The sequence below is a fragment of the Schistocerca americana genome, chromosome X (assembly GCF_021461395.2).
Source record: "Schistocerca americana isolate TAMUIC-IGC-003095 chromosome X, iqSchAmer2.1, whole genome shotgun sequence".
In the NCBI taxonomy this organism is placed as follows: Eukaryota; Metazoa; Arthropoda; class Insecta; order Orthoptera; family Acrididae; genus Schistocerca; species Schistocerca americana.
The window spans coordinates 490286628-490314173 of record NC_060130.1 but is presented as its reverse complement, the minus strand read 5'-3'; the positions used below and the strand labels follow the sequence as shown (position 1 = coordinate 490314173).

Below are 27546 nucleotides of genomic sequence, written 5' to 3'. Positions count from 1 at the left end.
CTGGTGAAAGCGAGACTGGCGACCTTTATTTACATTGATTTGGTAATTTAGCTGTGCAGACAATTAATACGAGTCCGCCAATAAACTGTACCAATTAAATCCGCGGAACAGTACGTCGCGTAATGTATTTCGCGCGTCACATTACACCACCAATATGACTTCGCTTGACGCCACGGAAGCAATTTATGCAATCCTGCTAATCTGCGGTGCTCATTTTCCTGCAGAACTCTGTAATTCACCGTCATACACCCACTCTTTACAACAGTTTGTAAATACTAAACTATGAAGCTCAACTGCAGAGTTCTCGAGGAGAACAAGCAACGTAAATGCACAGAACTGTAGAAATTACTACAATATTTCCTTCCTCGCGGCAGTGGTTCTAATCTACGTACCTAATTTACACCTGAGATGGAGAAAGCCTCCGAAAGGCGTCGTAGTCGACGAATTAAAGTTTTTCGACTGGTTACGTTGTTTCACCGGCGTACTGTGGGCAGTGGGTGGTCTGGCAGGGTGGCGCTGGTTGTTATTCTCTGCAGTAATCCGGTTGCTCCTCTCTCCTGATATCAGCATGATCTCAATACGATCTGCTTGTGTTAACACCAACACTTTCATCTCATCTGTAAGAAAGAAACACCAATTGTTACTTGAGAATGAATAAGGCTTTTCGTAAATTAAAGGTATCGCTTTTTTTCTCGTATAATGTTGTATCTGTTTGATATATCACACAACCGCCCTTTTCCATTGGAAAATTACGAGTTGAATCCAAACGGTGGCTTACAAAATGGCCGCCACACAGTCTCACAGGCTGTCCCCCTCTCCCATCTCATACCACTTGAATTTAAAAATCTGTTCATGCAACGGTTTTTGTTATAACGGGATGGTTCCTCACCTATGGACCACCCTATAACTCGCTTTTTTCCTCACTTGTCCAAGTGTAACCAAACTGTAGTCATAATGACTCCTTCTACAATAATTCGATTTTCAAATAGTAAATTATGTTTCATCTAAACAGTAACAACATAATGTATTCTGTTCACAATCACCATATCGTGACTTAACGTACAGTATGACCAATGGAGGGTCCTGGGGGTAATGACCCCGTCCAAAGAACAATTTACTAAAAAAATTGTGTTTTTACATGTATGAGTTTCCAAACTTTGTAGCCAAATTTGAGAGAATAATGTAGCCCGAAAGCTAAGAATCTCTGTAATGGCAAGGAATTTTACTTTTTAGTTGGATGCCAGAGGACGTAACCTACTTAGCTGGCCTTGCGCCATGACTGGCTGCAGAAAACGAACCACCTAGCTAAGGGAGTCCATTCACAGGTTGACTGTACTTGCATCCAACAATAAATCCAACGTGTTCATAAGTCCGAGGAAGTTCAGAGAGAAGGAAAATGGTTCAGCTGGATCCGAGCACTATGGGACTTAACTTCTGAGGTCATCAGTTCCCTAGCAGTCCCGCGGTTCCGGACTAGCGCCTAGAACCGCTCGACCACCGAGATCGGCTTCAGTGAGATGGAAAGACAGGGAAAGACGTTCCATTAAGAAAATAATAACATACAGAATAAAATTTACGTAACTTTGGGAGAAGCAAACAGAACTGTGCACAGTCACACACTTGAGTAGTCTGCAGACCTGCAATCACCATCGTGTAGCTAAGTGAAAAACTGAAGAAGATCAGTGCACGCATCTATTTTATACAGGGTGTTACAAAAAGGTACGGCCAAACTTTCAGGAAACATTCCTCACACACAAATAAAGAAAAGATGTTATGTGGACATGTGTCCGGAAACGCTTAATGTCCATGTTGGAGCTCATTTTAGTTTCGTCAATATGTACTGTACTTCCTCGATTCACCGCCACATATGTGGGCTGACGAGAATCCGCACGCAATTGTGCAATCACGTCATCAACACAGATTTTCTGTGAACGTTTGGGCAGGCATTGTTGGTGATGTCTTGATTGGGCGCCATGTTCTTCCACCTGCGCTCAATGGAGCACGTTATCATGTTTTCATACGGGATACTCTACCTGTGCTGCTAGAACATGTGCCTTTGCAAGTACGACACAACATGTGGTTCATGCACGATGGAGCTGCTGCACATTTCAGTCGCAGTGTTCGTACGCTTCTCAACAACAGATTCGGTGACCGATGGATTGGTAGAGGCGGACCAATTCCATGGCCTCCACGCTCTCCTGACCTCAACCCTCTTGACTTTCATTTATGGGAGCATTTGAAAGCTCTTATCTACGAAACCACGGTACCAAATGTAGTGACTCTTCGTGCTCGTATTGTGGACGGCTGTGATACAATATGCCATTCTCCAGGGCTGCATCAGCGCATCAGGGATTCCATGCGACGAAGGGTGGATGCATGTATCCTCGCTAACGGAGGAAATTTTGAACATTTCCTGTAACAAAGTGTTTGAAGTCACGCTGGTACGTTCTGTTGCTGTGTCTTTGCATTCCATGATTAATGTGATTTGAAGAGAAGTAATAAAATGAGCTCTAACATGGGGAAGCGTTTCCGGACACATGTCCACATAACATATTTTCTTTCTTTGTGTGTGAGGAATGTTTCCTGAAAGTTTGGCCGTACCTTTTTGTAACACCCTGTATAATGTAAATTATGACAATACCGATGTTGTGAACATTTGTTGCTATTATAGTTCTTAAACCAGTTGCGTGACACATGTGTTTCTCAAATTTTGTAACGATCACTCTCCAAATGATGTATTTTCCTGAATTTCAGCTACTTTGAATTTACATTATAACGATGTTCTAAGCAGTGACGGAAATAAATTATTATATTAAAAATCCCAGACATCTGTAACCGAATTCTAGCGTAGAAATGTTGGAACACGCAAGGCAATACTCACCCTGCGGCTTATCTTAGAAGATAGGTTAAGGAAAGGCAAACCTACGTTTCTAGCATTTGTAGACTTAGAGAAAGCTTTTCACAATGTTGATTGGAATACTCTATTTCAGATTCTGAAGGTGACAGGGGTGAAATACAGGGAGCGAAAGGCTATTTACAATTTGTACAGAAACCAGACGGCAGTTATAAGAGTCAAGGGGCACGAAAGGGAAGCAGTGGTTGAGAAGGGAGTGAGGCAGGGTTGTAGCTTATCCCAGATGTTATTCAATCTGTATATTGAGCAAGCAGTAAAGAAAACAAAAGAATAATTGGAGTAGTAATTAAAACCCATGGAGAAGTAATAAAAACTTTGTCGTTTACCGACAACATTGTAATTCTGTCAGAGACAGCAAAGGACCTGGAAGAGCAGTTGAACGGAATGGACAGTGTCTTGAAAGGAGGATATAAGATGAACATCAACAAAAGCAAAACGACGATAATGGAATGTAGTGGAATTAAATCAGGTGATGTTGAGGGAATTAGATTAGGAAATGAGACACTTAAGGTAATAGATGGGTTTTGCCATTTGGGGAGCAAAATAACTGATGATGGTCGAAGTAGAGAGGATATAAAAGGCAGACTGTCTATGGCAAGGAAAGCGTTTCTGAAGAAGGGAAATTTATTAACATCGAGTATAAATTTAAGTGTTAGGCAGTCTTTTCTGATAGTATTTTTATGGAGTGGGGCCATGCATGGGAGTGAAACATGGACGATAAGCAGTGAAGACAAGAAGAGAATAGAAGCTTTCGAAATGTGTTGCTACAGAAGAGTGCTGAAGACTAGATGTGTAGATGGTGCAACTAATGAGGAGGTAATGAATAGAATTGGGGAGAAGAGGAATTTGTGGCACAACTTGACCAGAAGAAGGTATCGGTTGCTAGGACATATTCTGAGGCATCAATGGATCACCAATTTAGTATTGGAAGGAGGCGTAGAGGGTAAAAATTGTAGAGGAAGACCAAGAGACGAATGCACTAAACAGATTCAGAAGGATGTAGGTTGCAGTAGTTATTCGGAGATGAACAGGCTTGCACAAGTTGGAGTAGCATGAAGAGGTGCGTCAAACCAGTCTCTGGACTGAGGACCACAACAACAACAACAACAACAATAAGACAACAACAACGTAGCTCTGTTGTAGTACCACATTTTGTTACAGAAACAACTGTGCCAGAGGAAAAAAAGGCCTCTAAGGGAGATTCCACTCCCATGTCACCTGCCCCAACAGGGAATCTAAAGATGAAACATCTACATCTACGTTCATGATTACTGCTCAATTCACAACTAAGTGCCTGGCAGAGGTTTCATCGAATCACTTTCAAGCTGTTTCTCTACCGTTTCGCACTCGAGCAGCGCGCGGGAAAAACGCACACTTGAATCTCTGTTTTATTATGACCGTCATTCCTCCCTATGTCGGTTGGCGCCACCAAAATATTTTCACCCTCTGAGGAGAAAGGTGGTGACTGAAATTTCGTGAGAAGGTCCTGCTGCAACGAAAAATGCTTTTGCTTTAATGATTGCCATCCCAATTCACGTATCATATCCGTGACGCTCTCCCCCCTATTTCGCGATAATACAGAGCGAGCTGCTCTTCTTTGAACTTTTTTGATGTCCTCCGTCGATCCTCTCTGATGCGGATTCCACACGGCACAGCAGTACTCCAGAAGAGGACGTACTCGTATACGCGTAGTGTAGGCAGTCTCTTTAGTAGTCCTGTTGAATTTTCTCAGTATTCTGCTAATAAATCGTAGTTCGTTGTTTGCTTTACCTGCAGCATTATCCACTTGATTATTACAGTTTAAGATACTTGTAATAACAATCTCTAAGCATTTAGCTGAATTTCACAGCCTTTACATTTGGTTGTTTATCGTGTCGCCGCAATTTAGCGGATATCTTTTGGTACGCATGTTGATGACTTCGTAATTTTCATTATTTAGAGTCAATTGCCACTTTTCCCAATATCTAGTCTACAGATATTCAATCTAAACGTTTTGCACCTTGTTTTGTTCATCTGATGTCTATATAAGACGGTAGATGACAGCATCATCTGCAAACAATGTGAGAGTGCTACTCACATTGTCTCCTAAATCGTCTATGTAGATCAGGAACAGCAGAGGGTGTATAACACTTCCTTGGGGAACGTCAAATATTACTCTGTTTTATTCGATGACGTTCCGTCAGTTACTACGAACTGCGACCTCTCTGACAGGAAATCTCGGATCCAGTTACACAACTGAGACGAAAGTCCATAGGCACACAATTTGAATAGAAGTCGCTTGTGAGGAACGGCATCAAAAGCCTGCCGGAAATCTAAAAATGTGGAATCAATTTGACACCCCTGTCAACAGCGTTCATTACTTCACGAGAATAAAGAGGTAGTAGTGTTTCACAAGAGCGATATTTTCTGAATCCGTGTTGGCTGTTTGTCAATAAGTTGTTTTCTTCCACACAACTCATTATGTTCGAACACAGTATATTTTCCAAAATCCTACTGCAGAACGACATTACTGATATGGTTCTGTAATTTATCGGATTACTCTTATTTCCTTTCTTGGCTATTGGTGTGATTTCTGAAACTTTGCAGTATTTAGGTACGGATCTTTCAACCAGCGATCGGTAGTATATGGTTGCTAAATATGGAGTTATTGTATCAGCATACTCTGAGAGGAACCTGATTGGTATAGAATCAGGACCGGAGACCTTGCCTTTATTGAGTGATTTAAGTAATTTAAGCTGCTTTGCTACACCGAAGATATCTACTTCTAAGTTACTCATGTTGGCAGTTGTTCTTGATTCGAATTCTGGAATATTTACATCGTTTTTTTTGGTGGAGTTTCGAAAAACCGGGTTTAGTAACTCTGCTGTAGCGGTACTGTCATTAGTAACATCACCGTTGTTATCGCTCAGTGAAGGTATTTATTGTGTCTTTCCGTTGGCGTACTTTACATACGACCAGAATCGTTTGTGATTTTCTTGCCAGATTTCGAGACGGAGTTTTGTTGTGGAAAGTATTAAAAGCGTCTGGCATTGAAGTTCGCACTACATTTCTAGCTTCTGTAAAACTATGTCAAACTTGGGGATTTTGGGTTCTTTTAAATTTGGCATGTTTTTTTCGTTGGTTCTGCAACAGTGTTCTGACCTGCTTAGTGTACCATAGGGAATCAGTACAATCTCGTATTAATTTATTTGGTATACGTCTCTCAATAGCCGTCGACACTATTTGTTTGAATTTAAACAACATTTGATCGGAGTTTATGTACTCAGATCGGAAGGAGTGGGGACTGTATCTTAAGAACACCTCAAAGGAATTTTTATCCGATTTTTTTCAAATATACGTACTTTGCGTTTATTTTTGATGGTTTTGCTGTCATTAAGTTTTCTATTTGCTCAAGATTATTTATTGTTAAGAGATCAAGTATATTTTCGCAATCATTTGTACTTCGATTGGGCTCCTGAACTAACTGTTCAAAATAGTTTTCTGAGAACACATTCAGAACGATTTAAGACGACTTTTTTGCCTACTTCCGACTTTAAACACTTACTTTCGCCAACACATCGAGGGTAGATTGAAGTCACTACCAACTATAACTGTACGGGTGGGGTACCTATTTGAAATGAAACTCAAGTTTTCTTTGAACTGTTTAGAAACTGTATCATCTGAGTCGGAGGGGGGGGGGGGGGCGGTAAAAGGAACCAGTTATAAATTTATTCCGGTTGTCAAGTATAACCGCTATTCATAATAAATCGTAGGAACTGTCCGCTTAGATTTTACTACAAGGTAAACTACTTCTGACAGCAATAAACACTCTACCGCCAACTGTATTTAATCTATCCTTTCTGAACACGGTTAGGTCATTTGTAAAAATTTCAGCTAAACTTATTTCCAGCTGTAGCTAACTTTCTGTACCTATACCGATTTGAGTTTCAGTGCTTTCTATTAGCACTTGGAGCTCTGGCTCTTTGCCAACACAGCTAAGAGAATTTACAACTATAATGCCGATTGTTTCTAGGTCTACTTTCCTGTGTTTTTCTGCACTCTATTAGGTTTATCCCCTTTCTGTAATTCCCCGAAACCTTCTAATCTAAATAAAAAAAAACTGCCCAGTTCCCTCCATACAGCCCCCTCTACCCGTGTAGACAGCAAAACTGTACACTACACAATTATTAGAATGCTAGACTCTGCGTGCTAAGCACACAAACACGCATGAAATTATAAAGGTAAACTAGTATCTACTCAAATAAATGAAAATAAGTCGCTCCTGTTTGAAGCCCGTAAATACAATTCAGAAACAAACGGTGTACTTGCCTTATCTGCTGCAGCAATGGAAAGTGGACTCCCTCGACGTCGGAAAATCCGACACTGACCCGATACAAGCAAAACAGACAAGCAAAATCCTGTATGATATGGCGTTCCATACAAGCGTCGGTACTAGCACGGGTATTTTACACTACACTGTTATTAGAACGGTAGACTGTGCCTGGTAAGCACACAAACATGCAAGAAATTAAGAAAGTAAACCACTACCCACACAGATAACTCCAAATAAGGAACTTCCTGGCAGATTAAAACTGTGTGCCGGACAGAGACTCGAACTCGGGACCTTTGCCTTTCGCGGGAAAGTGCTCTACCATATCCTTTCTTGAAGTGCTAGTTCTGCAAGGTTCGCAGGAGAGCTTCTGCAAAGTTTGGAAGGTAGGAGACGAGGTACTGGCAGAAGTAAACCTGTGAGGACGGGGCGTGAGTCGTGCTTGGGTAGCTCAGATAGTAGAGCACTCGCCCGCGAAAGGCAAAGGTCCCGAGTTCGAGTCTCGGTCCGGCACACAGTTTTAATCTGCCAGGAAGTTTCATATCAGCGCACACTCCACTGAAGAGTGAAAAATCTCATTCTGGAACTCCAAATAAGTCGCTCATGTTTGAAGCTCGTAAACATAATTCTCAAACAACGCCTTATCTGCAGCAGTTCTCGCTGACGGTCCAACCGACAGTTGAAGATCACTCTAAATCACGAACAATGATCCCAAACTGAACCGAACCTGGACCTGCACTTGTGACCAGGACACTGAACTTAAAGATAATAGGAAAACAAGTTATAATTGATTCGAGTGGTTATACTTTGGCGTAATGAGCCATTGCCCCTCTTCGGTTCCCTTAAGACCACTATCTCTATACTTCGAATAATTCGCACGCAGGTAGCATTTAGCTAAACCAAGTGCACAGTATCTCAATTCACATGCTTAATTATTCTGGCCTGTAAGCAAGAAGCCCGTGCAACGTCATATCCAGTGCCGCTCTGCGTGTTTGTACAAGTCAGACAATGCATCCCGCACAGCTCCCTAACTACAGCGTTGAGCGTGGAGGCTAAAGGCTTTAATTAACTCTCCCTACTTCGTTCATAACACCTTCGACCTGCTCTTTGTGCCTGCTCCTATTCCTCCTCTTCCCCTCCCCCGGTCTCTCTCTCTCTCTCTCTCTCTCTCTCTCTCTCTCTCTCTCTCTCTCTCTCTCCCTCCCCCTCCCTCCCTCTCCCTCTCCCTCTCCCTCCCCCACCCTCTACATCCTCCTCTCCCTGTCCCCCTTTCACCCTCTCCATACCCTCACTGCAGGTTACACAAACACGCGCAACCATTAAAAGTTATGTATTTACAGCAGAGTTTAATACTTTCATACAAACAATGATTTTTCGAGAGACAAATAGGATAACTGAATCTGTTAATGATAACTTATCCGAAGAGCGTATTACTGTAAATAGAAAATTGTGCTCTAGTGTTATTAAACGCAAAGAGTAGGCCACTATAATGTTGCGAATTCCTGTGAAGCTTTGGGGTGTTCACCGAGTACAACCTTAAAAGACGTCTTATCGCAAGTTTAACTAGGATTAGAAGTCATCAAGAGAATTTCCCAGCGGATTTGTTCAAAATCGATGTTGTTACCAATCGTAGTGTGACAGCAATGGTGAATCTGTTGGACACATGGCCCGTATATTCCTCACGTGTTTCCTTTTGGTGGGCCCTGCTTTCTATTCTAAAACTGTGTTCTCTTATATACGACAGTAAACGAGTTTATCATAGCATTGTTAAGGTAACAGGTAGCTGTTTTTGGACTCGAAATATGGTATTTAATTTAGCACAGTTGTATTGAGAGAATATGGTGGTATTTCAGTGTGTATCGTATGTGCGTGTTCTATGTGAATTCTATATTATGTTGTATACTGATCTGTTATGAAACATGAATAGTCTTCTGGTGTAATAAACACATCTTGCCGAGGTTGTTTCGAATACGCTGCAGAAGTTTTGTGGGGGAGCCCTTGCACGTCTTCCATACAGTCCCAATCTCTCCCCGTACGATTTCCATATTTTTGGTGCCATGAAGAAAGAGATTCGTGGCCGTCGATTTGCTTCGGACGAAGAGGCACACGCATGGGTACAATCATGATTGCGTAGGCAACCGCAAACATTTTTCCTTGAAGGCATTAATCGTCTTATCCCACAGTGGGATAAATGTATTGGCAATTATGGCGATTACTTTTGAAATAATAAATCGTTTACTTACTTTCGTGCGATCCGTCTCGTTTTCATTTGACTGCCCCTTATAGATAACTGAGCTCGTATAGCTTAACGCGCAGAGCACTAGCTTGCAAGACTGGGAGGTTAACCAGACCCGGACATAATTTCCCCCCCTCAGTGACAGCACACGGCCAAACTGATAAGATGGAAATAAATTTACCAAATCATAAAAACAGTGGTCTCCGTGCGACACACTAAACGCTCAGATACAGAGATACTTCACTGTCGGTAACTGCACCATATTTTATTGATATTCATCGCGCATAAGATAGACATTCCGTTCATTTGCTGTCTCGAGTTCTTTGTCGTCCCTGACAGAACTAAAATGTCATTAGCAAACCGTAAACTTTTTATTTTGTCTGCCTGAACTTAAAATCTGCTTTTAAAGTTCTCTCTGATTTTCTTCACAGCTTGCTCACTGTGCAGACTAAATATCGGGGATATGCTACAACCCTGCCCCATTCCATTCTAACCACTGCTTCCCTTTCACGTCCTTCGAATCTTATAATTGCAGTTAGGTTTCTGTACAAGTTGTAGATAACCTTTCGCCACTTGTCTTTTATACCGAGAACTACAAGGAGAGTGTTCCAGTCAACAATGTCTAAAACTTTTTTTAAACTACAAATGCTGTAAAAGTAGATATGCCTTCCTTCAATCCTATTTCTAAGATAAGTCGCAAGGTCAGTATTGCCTCCTGTATTCCCAGATTTCTCTGGAAAACACTCCTGTCTAGTTGCCTTTGTGTAGTGCAATTCCCACCTTACTTTGTGCAGCATCTCCTGCTGTTATTACACCCTGTCTCCACCAGAAAAAACAGTCAGATTCTATTTTGTTTCCTCCATCCTTGGAAAGCTCACCCGACAAATTGCCTTCTGCAGCTGACCTGACAACATCATCATCCGACAGACCTACACAGGAGTCATTATCATCATGAACGCCATATCTTTCACCTTGGATCCAGCGAGGTGCGGCAGTGGTTAGCGCACTGGACTCGCATTCGTAAAGACGACGGTTCAGATCCCCATCCAGCCATCCAGATTTAGGTCTTCCATGGTTTCCCTAAATCGCTTAAGCTACATTCCGGGATGGGTCCGTTGAAAAGGCATGGCCGATTTCCTTTTCCATCCTTAACCAATCCCAACTTGCGCTACGTCTGTAATGACGTCGTTGTCGACGAGACGTTAAACTCTTCCTTTGCAACAAAAACATCTGTTTTAATAATGTCCGCAGCTCGTGGTCGTGCGGTAGCGTTCTCGCTTCCCACGCCCGGGTTCCCGATTTCGATTCCCGGCGGGGTCAGAGATTTTCTCTGCCTCGTGATGACTGGGTGTTGTGTGCTGTCCTTAGGTTAGTTAGGTTTAAGTAGTTCTAAGTTCTAGGGGACTGATGACCACAGATGTTAAGTCCCATAGTGCTCAGAACCATTTAATAATGTCACCTGAATGCTTTTCATCTTTCAAAATTTTTTTTAAAATACGTGAATTAAAAAAAAGCTATACTCTCCGCCCCCTCCCTCTGAAGAGGGGAAAAGGATAATCATTGCGATATCACTATGTGATGGTGTCGCTCAAAACACAATCCACCATCCCAGCTTCCTGCCAAGGTAAACATAATTCGAGGAGGCCGCACACCGGTGAAAGACCTCGTATCAGTGACGAACCGTCTCGTTCGATATAACAAATTAGAAAAGATGGCAGCAGAATCGTCTAGCCAGTGCCAGTTGTTTACATTTCTGATTTAGGTAAAAAATGAAAATTTTGGCATTTTATGGTCATCTTCTCGTCATATGAGCGATTAACAAGCCTACAAAGAAAAGGCACACTATGTTTTACACGGACTGTCTACCACATTGACGATGTATTTGGTGTAATGTGCAATAAGAGAGTTATGTCGAAACGTACATTCTGCGAAGCAGATAAAGTGACCTAGTTGCTTGCTGCTCGTAAATGCTGACTATGAACAAAGCAATTTCAGATCACACTTCATTAATTCACGACAGGACTGTAATCGGCAGAGACCTAGATACGTGTTTGCATCTACGCCGAGCTGGGCACTGCAGGCCTGTGTTAGCGTTGTAAAGAGAAAATACCTGCTGGATTTGCGTCATTTGTAACGCACGATACAATATACGCGTTGGAATTGTAGCTGCTTATCTATGTATTTACAGTGAACAGAGGTATGTGTAGGCATTCTCTCCTAGATTATCTGAAAAAGTTTATCCGAGACATGAAGAAAAGAGGAGCCAACCGTTTAAAAAAATTACACGTTATAATTTAGTTTTTCATCGAAATCTTAATACTTGATTCCCGTACGGACTATGACTGTAATAGCGACTAATAAATTTTATATCCTATGTATTCGGTATTTCCGAGACATATACTCGGTACAAAGTCTTTCTTAGTCATTACCCTCCTTACTGAACGTCATTACTGATTTAACCACTAAATCTAAATAAATTTTTGGTCTTCTAGCAGGTTATGGATATAACTGCGCATGAATGAGCTGTTTGAGCGGTTTATCTTTCGTGAAGAAATTTTTCTCTTCTATCGGGTGGTTATAATCAAAATGCAGCTACTCGCAGAGGTCCAGTGCGGGCTGTAATTATCGTATGGCAGCGAAACTTGGTAGATACGCTGATCCGTTAATGCAGAACCGATTTACAGTGGAAATAATTAGTTCAAATTTTGTCTACAGCATCTCTCCGACATATCCGGTGCTCATACTGAACAAATTGTGTAAGCGGTGGTTAATCAACATTTTGCATTTCTCATTTGTTTGACCTTTTCTGTTCACGTCCCGTTCCTAACCCTTCACATATGGAAAGATTTCTAAACGTCTTTCTCGCATTCACAGCGCCAGATTTGCACCTGGTGGCCAAAATTGGAAGTAATTTTTCTTCTAGCGTAAATCGGTTCCTCTTTAACGCTTTAGAATTTCTACCACGTTTCACAGCCATACGATCATTACAGCCCACACTGGACCTGTGTGAGGCTTAATTGTAGCCACGCTGTACAAACAGATGGACGGGCACCATAGATATCCTGGTATTAATGATAACAATTTAAGTTGCAAGAATTGAACTCGGTGGAAACCGTAGCGTGTACCGAGCGAGGTGGCGCAGTGGACTCACATTCGGGAGGATGACGGTTCAAATACGCGTCCGGTCATCCAGATTTAGGTTTTCCATGATTTCCCTAAATCGCTCCAGGCAAGTGCCTAAATGGTTACTTTGAAAAGGGCACTGCCGACTTCCCTCCCCATCCTCCGTAGTCCGAGCTTCTGCTCCGTCTCTAATAACCTTGTTGTCGATGGAACGTTAAACACGAATCTCCTCCCTCCTCCGTAACGTGTGAAACGAATGATTTGTGGGAGTACGAATGCTATCAGCCCTCCCCGGTCGTACACGAATTGCATGGGGGAAATAAAAAATAATGAGGGACGAAATGTGTTTGATACTCTGTGTCGCCAAAGACTTGCTCCGCTGAAAATAAGAAACTAGAGGAATATGAAAACTACCGATTGGCCCGAGTCGAACACGAACTGCTTGTGGGGAAGGAAATATACGAACAATGAAATTTTACAGGCGGTAACGAAGCGGTAATATCCGTGTCGTGGGGTACTCGTAACTTAGCAGTGAATACATATGACATGTAACAGCCCTAATACGTGTGACTCTGAAACTTCATAGTACCCTTCTGAAAATTACTACCTCTCTGACGATAAAGTGTTTTTCCCACATTCATGTCAGAGCCTATCCAAGCTGACAACTATTACAATGTGTCTCGCAGTTACTCCGTATATCTGAAACACCATTCACAGTAGCTGAGGTTGCAAGTGGCTGATAGTACTGTAAAGGTCAACCTATGAATGGCTGATACGAGTTGCGGTGATGGAACAAGTTTTCATCCGCAGAAATGGGTGGCAAGAGGAGGTGAGGCGGTGGAATTCACTTTCTGAACACCAACTTTCGCTCCATTGTATATGGGTTATACTATCAGGCATATTTTCACTTCAAATATACTCCAACAACGTGGCAATAAGGGTGTCCTTGGGTGGGGACGGTCTTGTTATAAACACCTCTAAGGACATCAAAAACGTGGAATGTATAAGACTATAGCAGTTACAGAATTACGCTACTGATCAGTTTGCCCATCACAAACATGTTTTTATGACACTTTCCGTGGCTTCGCCAACTCACAACCAAACTACGTTCACAAGAAAAAATATTAGTCACTCCATCTAAAACAGCACACTCGCTGCTGTGGAGTCCTGCAATGTAGAACTGGTACTAAGTGACGCACTGACGTACGTTACGGCAGTAAAGTGGTGTGTGTGTGTGTGTGTGTGTGTTTGTGTTTGTTTGTGTGTTAGTCGGTTGTGTGGAATCAGCGCTGCAGGAGGCTCCGCGAGGAGACGTGACAGAATGTCAAAAAGGAGCTGTTGCGTTTGGACTTGCGCATTGCCACGCCGTGAATGAAGTTGGCGGATGTGTAGGTGTATCAGTGTGTACTGATCAATGTGTCAACCGCTCGCAGTAATGTAACACATTCTGAAAACAGTAGTCGTAAAAAGATCCTAACCAAAAGAGCTGCAGAAGAGTGTCGCGCTTTTCAGTTCCAAACCTGACAATAAATTGCTGTTGTCAGCGAATGCAGGTTCTTGTCAATCAGTTCCGAGTGAACTCATTTGTGGTTGAGTACCTCACTGAAGGCCATGGCTCACAGTGGCTTACAAAGCTGCACGTCTCTAGAAGACCAAACAACACTTACACTCTTATAAAAATAAATTTAAAAAAGCCACCATGAAGCTATTATCCCAATGATACAAATCGGTAGACATTATGTACACGTAAAGACAAACAAACGATTAAAGTTTCAGAAAAATTGGGTTATTTATTCACGAGAAAGAGCTTCACAAATTGATCAAGTCAATAACGCGTTGGTCGACCTCTGGCCCTTATGCAGGCAGCTGTTCGGAATGGTATTGATTGATAAGAGTTATTGGACCACCTCCTAGGTGATATCGTGCCATATTCTGTCCAATTGGCGCGTTAGATCGCCAATAATGCTTCAAACGTTTCCAGTTGTGGAGAGATAAGGCGACCCCCCCCTCCCCCCCCCCCCCCCCCCCCCTTAGTGGGCTCAACACTCTTTGGCAGGTTCGTTCTTGGCAGCCACAGGGCCCCAGCCTTTGCAGCATTTTTTTCCTTCTGTGCTGCATGGTTATCCTCTTGCTAATCTTTTTCCCCTCACTTGCGTAACATGTCTGGGATGTTATTGGGAATGTTCTGTATTGTCTGTCGCTGACGTAAGAACAGTCTCACCTTTGTTTTTCGCTCCCTTTTCCTTTATTTCTTTCCCTCATCTTCTCGTTCCTCCACTTCGGCATTTGAGGTTCCTCTTTTTCTTCTTCCTCCCTGTGTGCTCCTGAAGGCCGGCCCACACGTCTGACGCGTAACAGGTGACTGGGTAACGCATAATTCCCAGACCCAGGTCGACAAGTAGGGTTCACACGTACCCCCTGGTACAGGTCAGGCCCAGGGAGGGGTGACTGCCTGAGCTGCAACCTTCTCAAATTGCCGATTGATCCCTCTGTCAGGTGTTCAGGAGGTGTGAAGATCACCTAAGGTGGGTGCACCCCCTTGTGAAGGGGCCCCCAGTTGATAGGAGCGCGCCGTCGGAGATGCTGGCAGTCATGGGGGATTTCCTCATGATGAGTCAATCATCTTCACAATCAACGTCTGAGGCTAATGATTGAAAGACCCTTCCCACTGCACCACGGTTGCTTGTGGTCTCATGTACTTAAGACGGTCAGTCCTTTGCCACAGTAAATCCGTTTATTATTCAAAAAGGTGTTGATGCAATTGCCGGCCCTGTGAAATCCTGCTCTTGTTTACGGAATGGCACTTCTACTTCTGATTCTCAAGCACAACAATTGCTTGTTGTCTCACTTCTCCCCAGTTACCCTGTTCATGTCGAGACCTATAGAAATTTGAATTCTTCCCGTGGTTTAATTTACACCAGGCTGCTCGATGGTCTAACCGAGGTCGAAATCCACTCTTACCTGTCGGATCAGGGTGTCATTGCCGGCCATCTTGTAATAAAACAGGTACACTCTTTTTTTCACCTTTGATAGAGTGATGCTTCCGTCCAAGATCAAAGAAGGCTATAAAATTATCACAGTCTGGCTGTGTATTCCGAACCCGATGCGCTGCTATCAGTGTCGTTTCAACCACACTAGAACGTCTTGTTGACACCCAGCCAAATGTGTAACCTGTGGTAGGGATGTGCACGAGGGCGATTCTCCGCCTCCTTCTCCCCACTGCAACAGCTGCAGTGGCGGCCATGCCACCCCATCTCGGGACTGCCCTGTGTGTCTTGATGAGCGGGCTGTCAAAGAGATCCAGATAAAGGAAAGAGTGCCTTACCCAGTAGCTCGCAAGTTACTGACTAGTCGAAAACCCCACATTCTCCCGTCTGGCATCTATGGTTCTGTTATTGTCCCTCGCTCCATGAAGGACATGGCCACGCAGACGTGCGACCTCCAATTAAACTCTGAGGTTGTGAAATCGCTCAGTGTCAAGGTAGCATCGCCATCTCCCTCTCCAGCTATGCAACAAGCCTTCAGACTCTCGCCTCAAGCGGCGAAGCCATCAGCTACACAACCAGTAAGCCAGAAAGGACAGAAGGAGTACTCCTGGGACGACATACTCGGTCCCTCCAGCCAAACAACACCCGAGTCTTCCTCTAACCGGAAAGGCTCGGAGAAGTCCACCAAAGGCAAACGGTCTTCTCCTTCGCCAACTCGAAGATCCTCTTCGATGGTGTTGCCACGTGATACCTTAGCCTGGCCGGCCTCCGTGTCGCCGGTGCGTACCGCAAAACGTTTATCAGCGTTGGACTCCGCAGACCGACCACACAAGCAAGCCGATGCTTCTGTGGACCCCATGAAGCAGGATCCTCCTGCTTCTGTGCCCTGTAGTAGCGGCTCTTCACTGGCTGTCACTCAGCAATCGCCGAAGTGACACCCCTACATTTTTTCCTCATCATGACTCTCCTCCAATGGAACGTTCGCGGCCTTCGGTCCCACAAAGCGGATTTACGGCTGGCTTTAGCATCTCAACGCCCCCTTGTACTCTGCCTTCAGGAAACGAAATTGTGCCCTCACGGCCGCTCTGAGCTTTCACATTTCCTACCAATTCGTTTTGACCTTTCCCCTGAGGTCTGTATTTCATCTCATGGGGGCGTCATACTGGTCATACAGGATGACATTCATTGTCAACCCATCTCCCTGACTACCCATCTTCAAACTGTTGCAATTCGCCTTTTCCTTACCCACCTGACTTTTTCCCTCTGTACCATTTATGTCTCTCCATCATTCGATGTCACCAAGGCAGACTTCCTTCGGCTTATAGGGCAGCTACCTCCCCCATTTTTGCTATTCGGTGACTTTAATGCACATCATCCCCTTGGAAGTTCTCCTAGGACCTTTCAGAGAGGTGCCCTCTTGGCTGACCTTAACCAACCTAACCTCTTCTGCCTTAACACTGGAGCACCCACTTTCTTTTCCGTCTCCTCGCACACCTATTCCCATTTGGACCTATCCTTCTGCTCTGCCCAGCTTGCCCATCGTCTTGAGTGGTCCGTTGTTTCTGACACCTGCTCGAGCGACAATTTCCTGTGTGCTATCCGTTTGCTGACTCCTACCTCATCTGCAAGCACGCCCAAATGGCAGTTTATTAAGGCTGACTGGGAACTTTACTCCTCCCTTACGACCTTCGAAGAACAATATTTCCTCAGTAGTGACGACCAGGTGGAATATCTCACAAACGTTATCCTTACTGCTACAGAACGTTCCATTCCTCGCACTTCCTCTTTACCACGTCGTGTTCCAGTCCCTTGGTGGACTGAGGCATGCCGCCACGCAATTCGCGCACAGAGACGTGCTCTCCGCGTTTTTAACCTTTTTTTTTTTTTGACGATCTAACACGCCAGTTGCACAGAATTTGGCACGATATCCCTCGGGAGGACATCTAACAACTCTGTCAGTCAGTGCCAAACCGAATAACTACTTGCAGAAGGGCCAGAGGCGGACAAACACGTTATTGACTTGCTCAGTTTTTTAAGGTTTTTCTCACGAATAAATCATCCTATTTCTCTGAAATTGTAATCATTTGTTTATCTGTACTAGTAGATCACATCCACCAGTTTCCGTCACATTTGGATAATTCTTTAGTGATTTGTCTGTCTTTTCCTTCGAGTGTAAAGTGGACAGTAGCTGAATGGAGACGTGTATATGGCCCAGTGATTTGCGGTTTTGTACAAGTGATGCAAAGTGGAGAGTGCATCGACGACCGAATAAGGCGTTGAACCCAGAGTGTGCAGTGGTTATAGTTCAGGCCAGAGAGGGTCTGTGGTGTTTGTGGGGTGTTTTTCGTACAGTGACATGCGCCCACTCTTTAACGTTAATGGCCGGCCGAAGTGGCCGTGCGGTTAAAGGCGCTGCAGTCTGGAACCGCAAGGCCGCTACGGTCGCAGGTTCGAATCCTGCCTCGGGCATGGATGTTTGTGATGTCCTTAGGTTAGTTAGGTTTAACTAGTTCTAAGTTCTAGGGGACTAATGACCTCAGCAGTTGAGTCCCATAGTGCTCAGAGCCATTTGAACCATTTTTTAACGTTAATGTGAACTTTAAACAGGATGTTTACTTCAACATTCTCAGTGACTAAGTGTTACCCTTTCTTCTGTATCTTCATAATGATTATACTGCCGGTACTCCCATGTATCAAGATTGCAGCAGACATGTTGACAGGGATGCACGCACACCTTCTTGGTTTGACGATCGCTCAGGTATCCTCTCGCACCTCAGCTGGTCCCCGAAATCACCAGATCTTGATCCTACAGAAAACGCCTGGGAGTATTTGGAAGTGGGTGACACGTAACAGTCAACGTCTACACTCTTTGGTACTTTTGTGTGAACTTACCACCAGTGAGTGGCTTCAGCTGGGTATTAAGTACCTCAAGAAAGTTGTGGACTTCCTCCTTCGCCGAAATGAGGCCATTATGAAGGGTTTAGGCGGTATTACCGTGATGTCCCTTGAGGTAACTAACTTTTTGTCCGGCGTTACCATCTTCCAACCTAATGTAGACCTCGGGCTACATTACAGACCGGTCTGTACCTACAGTCTCCATGCAGTAATAAATAAAAGCAACAACAACATTGTGCGAAGAGTGACTTCACTGATGGATGTAGAAAAGCAGTATCGCGAACTTGGCTTTACCTTGTTAGCTTACGCTGTTCAGAATAATTTGTAGAGAACCGTTCTTCACACTCGTTTATGATCATTCCGCGCAAGAACGCTAATGGCAAAAAATTTGAAGCGCTGAGAGGTCGGTTTGCGGTGTTACAGGAGCGATGACGCTGGCCGGGGACGTGGCGCTGGCTGCTGCCGCGGTGCTCATACTGCTGCTGCTGTGGCACGTCAGCAACTCGTGCCGCTACTACGTCAAGTTCACCGTCTTCTTGCTGCTCTCCCTCTTCTTCGGCTCTGTCTTCATTCCTCTCATGCTCTTCCGGCCCAGGGACTGGCGCAACGCACTGTGAGTACATTTTCGAGCGTCTACATTAAAATACGCAATCCGCAATGCATGGCGGAGTGTACAGACGTCACCTGCTAGCAGTTACCTTGCTGTCTGTACGAACAATGTGTATGCTACTAAACTACTGTATTACACTATGACGTACCATGTTAAGTTTTGCTATTAAGTTGGACTGGTTTACTCTTGTAAACAATTCAGTCAGGTAGGTATTGGCACATTTCATTTTAATATGGTATAATACCAACGTTACGTATCGTAGATTATAGTGTTGTTAGTTGCCCCCGATGTACTCTGCACCTTGCCGATGTGGGATGGCTCGCACGCCTCAGCAATACAAGTCGTACCGTAAGTGTAACCGCAACACAGAGGTATCTGTGGAGAGGCCAAATTAACCTGTGATTCCTTTTTTCAGTAGTTGCAGCGGAAAAAGTCTGGATGATTGATTGGTCTGGCTTTCTAAAACTGGGCAACACGGCATCGCTGTGCTGAAAATACAGCCGCTATTTTTCCCGGACATGCACCTCTAGTGTACGGTTAAATACAGACGAAAACATCTTGGGAAAAATAATCTGGAGATACAGAGGTTCCCCATTCGTATTCCTGGGCAAAGATTAGTCATGATGCTCAGAGGATTTTCTCATCAAGAAACACGAAACTGACATTATGTGGGCAGGAGCGTGGAATTTCAAAATTTAAATGGCTAGGTTTAAGTTTAATGTAGTGGTAATTACGATAGTGCAGTGACAAGAACAGGATTTCTGGTCAGATTAGTATAGGGCTATAAACACAATATCAGAAACGTGTATGCAATGCAAGTGTAGTCCTAATAATGAACTAGAAAATGGGAATGCGGGTGCGTTAATATGAACTCTATAGCGAACGCATTATCGTAGCAAATACAGGCACCAATCTAACACCACCATAGTAGTAAAATTTTATATGCCAACCAAGGCGGCCGGGGTGGCCGAGCGGTTCTAGGCGCTACAGTCTGGAACTGCGCGACCGCTACGGTCGCAGGTTCCAATCCTGCCTCGGGCATGGATGTGTGTGCTGTCCTTAGGTTAGTTAGGTTTAAGTAGTTGTAAGTTCTAGGGAACTGATGACCTCAGAAGTTAAGTCCCATAGTTCTCAGAGCCATTTTATGCCAACCAAATGACGAAGAAAAAAATGGTTCAAATGGCTCTGAGCACTATGGGACTTAACATCTGTGGTCATCAGTCCCCTAGAACTTGGAACTACTTAAACCTAACTAACCTAAGGACATCACACACATCCATGCCCGAGGCAGGATTCGAACCTGCGACCGTAGCAGTAGCGCGGTTCCGAACTGAGCGCCTTAACCGCGAGACCACCGCGGCCGGCTAAATGACGAAGAGATTGAAAGAATGTGTTACACAAGGTTTTATTCAGATAGTTAAGGGAGACGAAAATTTAATTGTGATGGAGGAGTTTAAAAAATGGTTCAAATGGCTCTGAGCACTATGCGACTTAACTTCTGAGGTCATCAGTCGCCTAGAACTTAGAACTAATTAAACCTAACTAACCTAAGAACATCGCACACATCCATGCCCGAGGGAGGATTCGAACCTGCGACCGTAGCGGTCACGAGGTTCCAGACTGAAGCGCCTTTAACCGCACGGCCACACCGGCCGGCTGGAGGAGTTTAATTCGACATTATGAAAAGGAAGAGGGCGCAATTTTGTAAAGCAAAGTGGTCTATTGTGCTACAGCCGATGGAAAACGTTTGCTAGCTATGCAACAGGACAGTCATGGTTAGGATGGGGTTGGGCGTGCTCAAGTTGGATCGACTGATGTCAGTTGACGTCTGTCCTACCTTTGTGACCTGGTTCGAGCCTCATTCCCGTGTCTGTGAGTGTTAGAGCAACGTCGTTGAGTACACGTTTGCAGAATACACCAACACGATCCTTCCGTATGGCGAAGCTGACGGTAATGGAAGAGTGCTCGTCCCCTCCGTCAAGATAGTTATTCACAACGTCCGACTCCATCGCATATCCTTTTCGCCACAATTACGTAACGGCTTCGAGAAAGGGGTACCTTCACCGTCAACAGTTGTGACTCGTGGTGCTCCAAGGAGACGCCGCAAACCTGAATTGGAAGACATTAAGTGTATTCGCAGTTGCTAATAAGAACAACCCGCAGCTGTAGAATGGAATGGCGACAACGAAAATTTGTGCCGGACCGGGACTCGAACCGGGATTTCCCGTTTACCGCGAGCGGTCGCCTTTCCATTTGGCTGTCAGTGCATGACTCACGGCCAGGCCCAAACGTTTGTATGTTGTCAACCATGCGCCTACGACCTGTACTCGTTCATCCATTATGTATAGTCCCGTACAAAATGGTTCAAATGGCTCTGAGCACTATGGGACTTACCTTTCGAGATCATCAGTCCGCTAGAACTTAAAACTACTTAAATCTAACTAACCTAAGGACATCACACACATCCATGCCCGAGACAGGATTCGAACCTGCGACCGTAGCGGTCGCGCGGTTCCAGACTGAAGCGCCTAGAACCGCTCTGCCACTCCGGCCGGCTAGTCCCGTACAGGTCAGATGTTGTATTTGAAAGTCGCTTGCCCGGTATCGGCAGTACCTGTGTTATTCTGGTTACGATGCAAAGTTCCTTTGGACAAGCATGCATGCTCAAAGGAACTTTGCCTCGCAATCAGAAATGGTTCAAATGGCTCTGAGCACAATGGGATTTAACATCTGAGGTCATCAGTCCCCTAGAACTTAGAACTACTTAAACGCCGGCCGGAGTGGCCGAGCGTTTCTAGGCGCTACAGTCTGGAACCGTCCGTCCTCTTCCCGCTACAAGCACAGCTACACTATGTGGTCAAAAGTATCCAGACACCTCCAAAAACATACGTTTTTCATATTAGGTGCATTTTGCTGCCACCTACTGCCAGGTACTCCATCAGCGACCTCATTAGTCATTAGACATCGTGAGAGAGCAGAGTGGGACGCTCCGCGGAACTCACGGACTTCGAACATGGTCAGCTGATTGGGTGTCACTTGTGTCATACGTCCGCACGTGAGATTTCCACACTAATAAACATCCCTAGGTCCACTGTCTCCGATGTGACAGTGAAGTGGAAACGTGAAGGAGCACGTACAGCACAAAAGCGTACAGGCCGGTCTTGTCTGTTGACTGACAGAGGCCGCGACAGTTGAAGATGGTCGTAATGTGTAATAGGCAGACATCTATCCAGACCATCACACAGGAATTCCAAACTGCATCAGGATCCACTGCAAGTACTATGACAGTTAGGCAGGAGATGAGAAAACTTGGATTTCATAGTCGAGCGGTTGCTCAGAAGCCACACATAACACTGGTAAATACCAAACGACGCCTCGCTTAGTGTAAGGAGCTTAAACATTGGACGATTGAACAGTGGAAAAACGTTGTGTGGAGTGACGAACCACGATACACAATGTGGCGATCCGAGGGTATGATCATGGCGAATGCCCGGTCAACGTCATCTGCCAGTGTGTGTAGTGTCAACAGTAAAATTCGGAGGCGGTGGTGTTACAGTGTGGCACTATCACACCACAGGTCTACACTGATGTTTTAAGCACCTTCTTGCTTCCCACTGTTGAAGAGCAATTTGGGGATGGCGATTGCATCCTTCAACACTATCGAACACCTCTTCATAATGCACCGCCTGTGGTAGAGAGGTTACACGACAATAACAAAAAAATGGTTCAAATGGCTCTGAGCACTATGGGACTTAACAGCTGTGGTCATCAGTCCCCTAGAACTTAGAACTACTTAAACCTAACTAACCTAAGGACATCACACACATCCATGCCCGAGGCAGGATTCGAATCTGCGACCGTAGCAGTTGCGCGGTTCCGGGCTGCGCGCCTAGAACCGCGAGACCACCGCGGCCGGCCGACAATAACATCCTTGTAATGGACTAGCCTGCACAGACTCCTGAACTGAGTCCTATATAACTCTAATCGTTGATTCATTTTTTTGCTTACAAAAGCTTGTCAGTACATGAAGAGAACGGAGAAGAAGACACTGCAGTTTTTGCAATACTAGCTTGTTGAGCAAGACACTGTCAACCACTGGTATTTGGCTTTAGCATATTCAGGGGTTTTGTCCTTAGGTTTACCAACTCGACATGGCTTCTGGGCATCGATGTGAAATTCAGCCAACGTAACAACATCCTTCAAATGCAATCTCTTCTTTACAGGCAGTTATAGTGTGTGTGTTGGTGCTTATGGGCGCTCAACATCGAGGTCATCAGCGCCCTACAGGCAGTTATATACTTCAGTATTTCGACCAGTCTTCCTTAGCATCGAAGTCACTACACCAGTGACTGACCAGATCGCTTGGAACATCCAGGTCCACCACCTTGGATTTAAGTGAGCTGTCAACCATGTATACTGTCTCAGTATGCCCAAGTCGTCACTTGGAATGTGATCCCATACAGATCTTCGTCGTATGCGATGGTCGCCATCTTGGATTGTGATGTCGTACAGGATGTCCCAGTATGCCTAGATTGTCATATCGGATCGTCTTCTTGGATTGTTATGGCATACAGACTGCCTTCGAATTTCACACCAACTGAACAATGCATTATCTGGAACTTTGGAATCTCCTGTCAGTTTATACCCAGGACAACGTCCCTAATTCCTCGGTAAAATCAGGATTTGGGGGAAAATCCTGGCTGTTTTGAATTTCCTGCCATTTTTTAATTTCCCTCCATTTTATACTTGGTGCATTTGGCCTTTGTCTTAGGGGAGGGGGAATTGTGGCAACATTGCATGACGTCATCGATGACGTCATTGCGGGGTGGGCCGTAGTGATTCACTTTTTCCCAGGTGTGCTACATATAGTCTTCTAGATATCAAATTAATTGCATGACACATGCACTTCTCAGATTTCATACAAATGCATTTCAAATGCCCTCTGTATTACTAAGCGACTATCCCAGAACCAAGTACCAGTTGCAGGTTGACTATCAAAAAGCATCCAGGGGCAGCAAAAAAAACTATTTTCAACATTTCACGTAATAATTGACCGAATTTAAAAATTTAAAATTCTGTCATAATGTACACATTAAGAAGTATAATCTTATGTTGAAAGATTAAGACAATAAGACAAGCATTAGAGTTAGAAACTGTGTCTTTGCCTCGAGGCAACGTAACTACTGACAGCGCGCAAATGTCCGGACATTATTCTTCCAGTATTTTGCCTCCCCCCCCTCTCCCCCCGCACAGAATGATGCTGTTCCGCTGTTCAGGCAGTAAAATTTCAGCATAAGACACGACGTTTCAATTTATAACTTCTTTACCTACACCACTGAAAGGACCTGCAAAATTATATCGTTGTGCCACACGTGAGATATTACGTTATCAACATTGAGATGCATGAAAAACTTGCTTTTCTTTAAAATGGAGTGCAATTTACCCAGCCTGTATTTATCCAGTGTTTCATAACGAGACTACTTAGTGACTTCCAACAAACTTCACTCATAATTTCAAACATGTATTAACTCATTTCTAAAGTAATCAAATGTGTGAAGCTGTTTCATACATGGGAGTTCGATTCTTTGAAGAATCGAGGGTTTATTGGTATTTTTATGAAGCAGTTTCTTATTCCTTAATTAACTGTTAACTTATGTAAAGAAATTATTATTACGTTTAAAATATTTTGTGTAGTTCATAGTAATGAAACTATTATTATTATCGTACTAGAATATTTAATTTAATTTATTGTTACTCTTATTAAATTCGTACGCATCTGTGCTACATAGCCCGCATCTCGTGGTCGTGCGGTAGCGTTCTCGCTTCCCACGCCCGGGTTCCCGGGTTCGATTCCCGGCGGGGTCAGGGATTTTCTCTGCCTCGTGATGGCTGGGTGTTGTGTGCTGTTCTTAGGTTAGTTAGGTTTAAGTAGTTCTAAGTTCTAGGGGACTGATGACCATAGATGTTAAGTCCCATAGTGCTCAGAGCCATTTGAACCATTTTTTGCTACATAAAAAATTGTGGTAACAGTAAGTTAGATATGTTAGAGGGGGGAGGGTGTGTGTATGTGTTGGGGGGGGGGGGGGGGGGGGGGAGAAGGAGACAGCAAAAAATTCTCCTCCCCCCACATGCCTCAACAACAGGGAACAGAAAACAGAACGCTGGATTGGCTTCTGTTTCAGTACACTTAATTCGTTTTATAATTTGCAATATCTAACATGTCTTCTAAAAAAGAGAACGTGTTACTTATGACGGTATGATAAGAGGAGCTAGCGCCACAGACGTACGCTGTACGTTGCTTTGAAGCTGGTGCCGCCATGTTAAAAGCCATTAGCAGACTGTTGTTTACGATTACTGTTGTACCATGGATTACATAACACAACGAACGATTCAGAACATGTCGAACCCAAAAGTGAATGTTTCCATTCTCCCACATGTGCACGCGGAACTTCGCCACAATGTGGCACCATTCACCACATCCTGCAGTGGATTGCTCAGCTCACCTTCTACAGAACGACAACTAGATCTGATCCCACCCTCCTGCTGGATCCCAGTGATCACGTGCAACAACCCTTATTTAGCCCTCCACCAGGACTTATACTACAGCGTCGGTTCTTAGGCGCCAAATCCGTGTATATCTATCAGCAGAGCTCGGCTAACTTGAGCACGCCAGAACACTTGCGGTCTCACTATTGCATCGTGGACGATCAGTGCGGTTCCGCCCGCCCGCCCGCCAATATCCCTGGATCTAATCAATTGGTGCCATAGAGACCCCTTCCCTTTGACAGTTCCAAAACTGCCTCAATTCTTAGCGGATCAGCACCATACCTGGTTCACTATTGCTGAATTCACCACTTAAAACACGTTTGACAATGCATCAAAGTATTCAACTTTATTGTGTCGTTTAGGGTAATATGTTATCACAGTGACATCTTGCCTCCACCAGAATTCAGCAAGTTTGAGGCAGCCAAAGTAGCTTTGACTCTAAGACTATGCAAGACCCCAAACAACAAATAGTTCAAACTATTCACTTGGAAGATTTAAACAGACTACTGCCTTAGGAGTTGTGGTACCTTTTACGAACCGTGGTGGTCTGTGGTTAATGTCTAGCATTTCACTGCGGGCCGTATGGTCGAGCAAATTGTCGCACGACAACCAAGCTGTGCTAGAACGCAAAAAAGGGACTTCCATTGGAACATCAATTATAGGCCCTCACAACCCAGCAGCTATCATCAGTAAATACTGCAGGCAGCCACGTTGCACTTAGATGGAAGATGGGTACCGAACAACACCGGACTCATCAAAGGTTCCCCTTACGCAGCAAGCACAGTGCAGCAGATGCCATCTTGCCCTCCTACCCAGCAGGCCATGACAGAATACTACCAAACTTACCCACTAACACCCAACACCAACACAGTATCTCATCAACTCTGGCTGACCACTCCACACAACACCCAGCTGATGACAACTGCCAGTGTGATGTCACTCACACTGCAGGATACGGACAACAGCCAACAGACTGCACAGTGGTGCTGGTTCCACTCCTCCCTCAGCACCACCTCAAGCAAGTGCACCATGCCTTGCCAACACTAAAATCCCTCCTGTGACCTTCACCAGACATCAGAGGCTGTGGCATTCCAGAGTGTGCCACACACTATACCCAGTGAACCAGACTAGTTTGTCTCACCCACCTATCGGCAACAGCTCTCGCCCTATGTGCATATAAATAGCATTTTCTGGAAGACTTGGGATCTGAAATAAGCACAGTTCGAAATATCAGTCATCCCACATCTCAACAGCTGCCAAAACTTCACATAGACATTTCTACATCCTGAAATGAATGAACTCTTGATTTGGGCCGATTGTCTGTGCAACTTCCATCTGTGCTCAGATTTACAGGAAGGGATTCAGCTTTGCTGATCAAATGATGTCACCATCAGGGGCATGATCAGATGACCATCAGCACCACTTATACCACAACACAAGGACAAGTACCCTTCATTGGTATGCAGGATCCAATTGCTATGGTCCTCCACTGAGAATCAATTAACAGTAACCAGTAAACTGTATATCGACACCAGGAATGAATGCCTCACATTAAAAGAGGAAAATTCATCCCTTCGAGTGCTAATGCATGACAACACCAGTTAGCATGGGCAGTACAGCAGCTTAGGGCCCTTTAAGTTTCACCTGTCATCACCATAGAACAACTAGCACTACAGGACAAATACCCACAAACATATGGCATACAGTGGAGAACCTTCATACCTGAGTGCAGAAATTCATTGCCAGCTCCAATGACAGCAACAAATACTGTTACCTTGAGTGTTATTGACCCAAACATTACCCACCTCGGATTGCACAGGCACCAATGGCTACACGCAGACGTATCACCACTGCAAAGAAACAGTGAATATCATTTATGACTGTATAGAGCTGTTTGAGTCTTCATGGACATCGCATCTCACCATC

The 27546-nt window shown here is 44.4% G+C and overlaps 1 protein-coding gene across 3 annotated transcripts in view; it reads left to right on the top strand.

Annotated features, from left to right (window-relative positions):
• The window catches only part of LOC124555022 (1-acyl-sn-glycerol-3-phosphate acyltransferase alpha-like), a 747916-nt gene that overhangs the window by 682810 nt on the left and 37560 nt on the right, over positions 1-27546 (top strand). For all 3 annotated transcript variants that reach the window (XM_047128767.1, XM_047128769.1, XM_047128768.1), the window contains one exon: positions 18888-19077. In XM_047128767.1, coding sequence (XP_046984723.1) covers positions 18893-19077 — 185 coding nt within the window. In that variant the 5' untranslated portion in view covers positions 18888-18892. The remainder of the gene's footprint in view (positions 1-18887; positions 19078-27546) is intronic.